This window comes from Glycine soja, chromosome 11 (assembly GCF_004193775.1).
Source record: "Glycine soja cultivar W05 chromosome 11, ASM419377v2, whole genome shotgun sequence".
NCBI lineage: Eukaryota > Viridiplantae > Streptophyta > Magnoliopsida > Fabales > Fabaceae > Glycine > Glycine soja.
Window position 1 is genome coordinate 19651973 of NC_041012.1, and position 7030 is coordinate 19659002.

At 34.1% G+C, this 7030-nt stretch overlaps 1 protein-coding gene across 2 annotated transcripts; it reads left to right on the forward strand.

Annotated features, from left to right (window-relative positions):
* Nucleotides 1-1566: 1566 nt before the first annotated feature.
* Nucleotides 1567-6758, forward strand: LOC114376927 (protein LNK3-like). 2 transcript variants are annotated; one of them, XM_028335262.1, is made up of 7 exons: nt 1567-1803; nt 2521-2874; nt 3304-3398; nt 3506-3582; nt 4196-4315; nt 4401-4546; nt 6123-6758. In XM_028335262.1, the coding sequence occupies exons 2-7, from the start codon at nt 2531-2533 to the stop codon at nt 6415-6417; spliced, it is 1077 nt and encodes a 358-aa protein (XP_028191063.1). In that variant the 5' UTR covers nt 1567-1803; nt 2521-2530; the 3' UTR covers nt 6418-6758. The 2 variants fall into 2 exon arrangements, with proteins under 2 accessions (XP_028191063.1, XP_028191064.1); XM_028335263.1 differs by having other exon boundaries at nt 4232-4315.
* Nucleotides 6759-7030: the final 272 nt, after the last annotated feature.

The following is a 7030-nucleotide window of genomic DNA, read 5'->3' on the forward strand; positions in this document are numbered from 1 at the left end:
CTTCGAAGTTACCAAGATGATGGGAGGGTTCGTTATCAGAACTTTCCCCGATAGTGTGAACTTCCAACGAGAGCATCTACCTCCATTGGAATTATCATAATCCCCACCAACATGAGACATAGGAAAGATGGGGAGATGACTTACCTGGATTGACGAAAATGACCAGACACAAGAAAGAAAGAATGATAGAAAGGAAAGGTTGACCGAAGAAGAAAAACTTGCGCTGAAGAAAAAAAAAACATAAAGAAAAAGATGAAAGAGGAGAGGAGATTTTTATAGTCTTCTAGAACCCCTTGGAAGCCAAAGAATGTGCCCTTCTACACGATTAGATCATAGCCACTCATTGTAAATCGATGGCTGTGAAAGGTGCCCCCCGTAAGCTTTCAAATTTCAAAGGTCGTAATCATTGCAATTGCCTCCAAAACGTACAATAACGTTTAATGTGTATGAACAAAAGACTGTTGACAAGACACCCCTTCGAATGCTTAATCCACTAAGATTCGGTATAAGACATCTATCATATTTTCCATTTAGACAAGGATAAATATTCGACTAAAGAGGAAAACAAATATCATTTGACTCGACCACATTAGACCAGAACATATGATGAACACAGACTTGGCTGATGGATGACCAATATCGATCAAAAGTAGTATATCTTCATTTTATATTATATTGTTATTAATAATATATATATATATATATATATATATATATATATATATATTATTCTAGATATATATTATATTTAATATAATAGGTTATAGATCAAAAGAGACTTTCGCAAATTAATGATGACAAATGACTAACAAGAAGGAAAATACACACATGACACCATAATTATCTGAATGACTGAGAGTATGACAATCTAGTGTGTGAAATTAAACATTAAATAAAGTTAAAATATATTTTTGATTTGTGTAATTTAATATTTTTTTATTTTTTCTTTTATAAAACAATCATTCAAGTTCTTATAAATATATTTATTTATTTATTTATTATGTTTAAAGTATTTTAAATAATACTTTTTTAATATTCAGAGTGTTATCTAAAATACTTTAAAAATAAAAAATAAAACAAATATATTTTATAAGATTAAAACAAACAAAATTTACAAAAACAATAATAAAAAAGACATTAAATTTAAAGAAACAAAAATATATTTAATCTTGAATAAATAAAAATAATACTTTTCTCATATTCATATTCATTTCATGAGTATCAAAAATAAAAATTGAAGTTAACTCAAGTATGATTTCGAGTTAAAATATGATAATTAATGCAAACTAGTGAAGTAGAGGGGCCTAAGGGGAAAGCAAATTCCTAGGGAAAGCACATGCCCTTCAATCTCGATGGCATCAGATGCCAAATGGTGAGATCCCCAAGAAGCACGAAAATCTTAAAACGAAACCTCGTACTGACACATGTACCAATGAAAATGCTGCTTTAGATGGAGCAATTCAAGCCACAAACGTTTGGGGAACCAGAACGTTCTCAGCCACAAACCCCCATAACGTGTCGTATGTTTTTTGCTTTCTCTTTTTATTTACAACTGTCTCTTGCTTCTTCTTTCGTCATCATTCAAGTTGCAACCTCTTCTCTTCACTCTTTTTAAAAAAAAATGGTTCTCACCATTTCCAATTAGACACACATAAAACCATTCCCAATAGCCGCCTCTGATAATTGATTACTATCAACCCAACTTCAAGTTGTGTTCTTTTGTGGTGTGTAACCGTATTCTGTATTTGTTTTCATCAATTGGAAACTGGGTTTTCTCGCTTTTTGCAGATAAGCATCAATAGGGTATGCTTCCTTCACTTTTTTAAGCGTTAGTATTTTGGATTATGATGGCTATTTATGTGTGATTTTTAGTAGGTTTTAAGAATCTGTGGTTTACTGTGGATGGAAGTCATAACTAGTTTTGAGTCAGTTTCTCTGATTTTGTTGAGGTTTTCCTGTTCTTTTCTTCTTTGATATGATGTCTTTTTTTCCTTTCTCCTTTCTTTTGTACTTGATTTTGAATCTTTGATCAGTATAGAGGATGAAAATACTGTTCTGCATACTTTTCTTGTTTACCCTATATTTGACCAAAGCATTTTATAGGCATCCTCACTAGCCAGTGCCATAGAAAGAAGGCATTTGTCTATAACTAGAAGACCATCATGTTGAACTTTTTGCCTGATTTATGTTTTATTTCAACTTTTATTAGAGATTTCTTGAGTCTATCAGTTTTAGCTGAAACGTTTGTTATCCTGTATTTCTCTGAAAAACCAAGTTCAGTTTAGTTTGCATAACAAGGGGATGTAGATGTAGACATTGGATGATGTTGCTTTCTTTCCCCTGTGACATTTTGATATACATATCATATAGAAGGAAGATGGGATATTGAAATACTCCTTTTAATGTTAATTAAATAGTGTTTGTGTATGTGCAACAACAAATTCTGCGTGTATATTCCAATCACAGATGCCATTTTCTACATGCTAATCTTCATTTTCTTTGATCCTATGTGATGTGCAGATACTAGATCATGGATTGGTACTATGGGAACGGCATTAATGATTATCTGGTTCCCAGAGATCAGGATTTATTGGACAGGCATCCTTCACCAGACTATTGGTCAAACTGGGGAATAAGTGCAACTGAAGGTTTTAATTCACCTAAAAATCTTTTTATCATGGATTTCTTTGAAGAAAGATTCAATAATCAAATTGAGCTTGAACCATCTCTGCATGATAAAGATCATTCTAGCAGTTCAAGTGTATGTGGGGGATTGCCTGAGCAATCTTTTCAACAGACAGCATTTTCATGTGATCAGCCTAATTACCAGCTTCAAGATCTACCGAGATTCGAACCGATGAATGACACTTTCTTGTACAAGCTTAATCTCTGGGATTGAGATACTTGATTTTTTTAGGATAATCATGTAGATTCTAAGTAAATTAAATTGGCATAAGTATACACTCAATTGTAGGAAGTCCAGTGCAAATTGAATTGCTCTGTGGTGTTTTTGAATTGTGAACTTCTTTGCATTTATCTTTATCATTGGACCTACACAGACTTAGAGAAATCATATTTTTGGTTTTCCATACCCTTTATCTTGAACCTGTAATAGCATGGCTAGGGCTCCAATTTTCTTTAATAGTTCTATCATGGAGGTTTATTTTTCGTCTTGCATTACAAACATAACACAGCAGAGCCATTCAATTTTCACTGGTTTACCATAATCATTTAGTTAATATATATTATAATCAAATAGAATATCTTTTGATGTTACAGCATCACGTGTTTAACATATTTCAGGGATTCTGTACCTGAAGGTCTTCCATGTGTTGACGTTGAAAACCTAGACAAATCCATCAACATTTCTCCTGAAAACCAATGCAGCAGTACACCTGGTGATCATTCTATTTTAGACATTAATTTATTGTAAGCATATATTTTAAGCATTATTTATGATTTGGGAGAACAAAGTAACTCAAAATACATGTCTTGTTATCATCAGGTATATTGCAGAAAGATATACCAGCTTCAAAGTCTGTTTCTAGCAACTCAGAATCAAAGAATTGCCTGGATATAGAGGTGACAATTTCCTTCTGTTTAACAATCTAAGACAAAATATCATTTGGCTTGGAAGATAATTTTTTTTACTTATCATGATCAATCATTAGCAGATTGTTTGCACACACATTTTGAACTCAAAATATTATAGTCTAGGCTCCAATATCATTAATTGTCACATGTAAGCCAACATAGTCACCAGACGATCTAGGTTATTTGCATGCTATTTATATGTGCAGGGCAAGTAGGATTTAAAGCAATTATCATATCTAGTTTACTTGCATGCTACTATTTGCAAGGAACTTGTTGTGTAGTTGGTTAGGTTTTTTTTCTTATGCCTTATCATTGTAATATTATATTTTTGGCTCCAACTTTTCTAAATTTTAAGCAATTGCTTCATTATCTAGTGTTCAACCTGACCTGTTTGTGTGAACTTTCAAGAATCCATTTGAACTTGTGTGTAATACTACATCTGTTCATGCTTGCAGAATCCGTTTTTTCCACTAATTTCTTCTTTTATTTAATCTTCACCCCATTGAATAAGCATTAAGGTCATCTTTTATTTAATCCTTTCCACGAATAGATCTTCTTTCAAGGCTTACAGTGTAATCTAATCTATTTATTTTTCTTTAAGGCACCACTGACCAAGGTCTTGGACATATTTGAGCAGTGTAGCAGAGATGATGGCATGTGTGAGCAGTCATCATCACTTGAGGAATTCATACTGAAGGATCTTGAGATGGTAATTGGACAGGTGAAGTGACTAAGAACTCAAATCCCTGGCATCTGATTAACTGCAATAATTTTTTTTCCTTATTCTTTTTGTTTCACATGGCAAGTTCACCGAGAGGACCCGTATTTGCTTCCGAGATGCTCTGTACCGTCTTGCTAGAAACACTGAAGAACAACCTGTAATGCTGGACCAGAATGAAGATCTTAACATACAAAAGGCAATACCACATACAGATCACAATGAAACAATGAGGTACATGATTATGATCAGTCATTAGAAGCTTGTCTGCACTGTGTGTGCAGTCTGGATACACATTTTTATCTAATGCATGAAAAATTGTTAATGACAAAACAGTAAAGGTACATCTAAATATACTAAGGATACAAACAACAATAACAACAACGCCTTATCCCACTAGGTGGGGTCGGCTACATGGATCAACTTCCGCCATAATATTCTATCAAGTACCATACTTCTATCCATATCATTAAGTTCGAGATCCTTCTTGATAACCTCTCTTATAGTCTTTTTGGGTCTTCCTCTGCCTCGAATTATTTGCCTTCTCTCCATCTGGTCTATTCTCCTCACTACAGAGTCTACCGGTCTTCTCTCTACATGCCCAAATCACCTAAGTCTATTTTCCACCATCTTCTCTACAATAGGCGCTACTCCAACCCTCTCTCTAATAGCTCCGTTTCTAATTTTATCCTGTCGAGTCTTACCACACATCCACCGCAACATCCTCATCTCCACTACACGTACTTTAGTCTCATGTTGGCTCTTGACCGCCCAACATTCTGTTTCGTACAAAATCGCCGGTCTTACCGCAGTCCGATAAAACTTTCCCTTTAGCTTGATCGGTACCTTTGCATCACATAACACCCCCGATGCTTTTCTCCATTTCATCCATCCTGCTTGAATGCGATGATTCACATCCCCTTCAATTTCTCCATCATCCTGTATTACAGACCCAAGATATTTAAACTGTGTGACTTGAGGGATAATATGGTCTCCTATTTTCACCTCTGAGTTAGATACCCTCCTACTTTTGTTGAACTTACATTCCATATACTCCGATTTGCTTCTGCTTAGGCGAAAGCCATGTGTTTCTAGAGCTCGTCTCCAAGTTTTCAACCTCTCATTCAACTCCTCCCTCGACTCTCCAAGGAGGACTATGTCATCTGCAAATAGCATGCATCTCGGCGCTATCTCTTGGATTTGTTCCGTGAGGACATCCAGAATTAAGGTAAAAAGGTAGGGGCTAAGGGTTGACCCTTGATGCAAACCAATTGTGATGGGAAAATCGTCTAACTCTCCACCCTGTGTCCTAACACTAGTCGATACCCTATCATACATATCTTGGATAGCTCGAATATATGCAACCCTAAGGATACTTTACAATTTTTATTTGACTAATTCACATCTCTAGAACTTGATGAAATATAATATCTTATGGACCTTTGTTTCTCTGGATGGCTGAATAATTTGGCTTGATTTGGCCTATGTTTACTCCATGAACAAAATTGTTATTTCACTGCTTCAAGGTTTTCAGCATGAATCATGATAATGAATCATGATAATGAGTTGGACATCATATTGTTATTTCATTCAGATTATTTCTAGTCAAAGCAGTAATATAGTCTGCTACTTATGTTTTTGGCTTACATGTTTCATTTTGTTTTTTAGCTGACAATTTGTTAAGCTTGCATTGCAATGTCAAAACTAGTTGTGTTAGGCACAATTCCATTTAACAATATATTGTATTTAGAACATGATTTTGTACTGGTCCATGGTTGATTCAATTATCAATATGTTAACTTGTATTTAGGTCTCAGGACAAGAAACCAATGGAATCAGAAACCAACAATATTGACAGAATAATTGCAAATCTCATGTTCAAGAGCATGGAGTTCAACATACATCATTCTCCAATTACATCATCAACAAACTCCGTTCAACAAGTTATTGGAAGTAATAATGGTCCACGTGGAAACAACTCAAAAGCCATGAATATGGAAGACAAATCTTGCTACTCCCACCCACAAAAATTACTAGTAGATGCCGAGATTCCCAGGTTTGGACTAAGTAATCAACCAAGGGACACAGGTTCATATATCACATGAGAAGATCCCATGAAGACATCTTTCATGATAGGGTTTGGTTAGGTAGTGTGATTGTGAGCTTTCTTGTAGGCATTAGCTTAACCAAAATCAGGAAAAAAAAATATCAATTTCTTGTAATTATTCAATCTATCTGTTAAGGTTTCTTTGAAGTATCTGAATTATTAGTGTTCTGTTATATTTATTCGAAGGTTTGTTGTATACATTCAGCTCAATTTTGCTTGGAATGTAAGTGACTGATTTGATGTAATTTGTTTGGTCTAGATTCTTAGGATTTTATAGGCTCAATTCAGGGTACTTTTGAACTTTAGAATTCAATAAACTATACTATGAATTCAATATTACATGAGCTCAAAATTGACAAAAAGAAACTAACTAATAAACTATACTATCAGTTCACTAACCATGTACATGAAAAAAAATGTAAATCGATGTTTAAATTATTTTCTACGAGTAAAATGGATGTTATAACTTAATTTAACTTTACGAAAATCACGCTGACATTACGCACGAATTCATGTCATTTAAGCAATATCTCTATACAACTGAAAACACATTTTATTTACTTGAATAGAACTCTGGTAATAATTCTCTAATAGAAAGTCAACCTATAACA

Coding starts and splice junctions, on each gene's coding strand:
- LOC114376927 (XM_028335262.1), top strand. CDS start 2,531: ATGGATTGGTACTATGGGAACGGCATTAATGATTATCTGGTTCCCAGA. Junction 3,399..3,505: donor CCAATGCAGCAGTACACCTG/GTGATCATTCTA, acceptor TGTTATCATCAG/GTATATTGCAGAAAGATATA. Junction 3,583..4,195: donor AGAATTGCCTGGATATAGAG/GTGACAATTTCC, acceptor TTTTTCTTTAAG/GCACCACTGACCAAGGTCTT.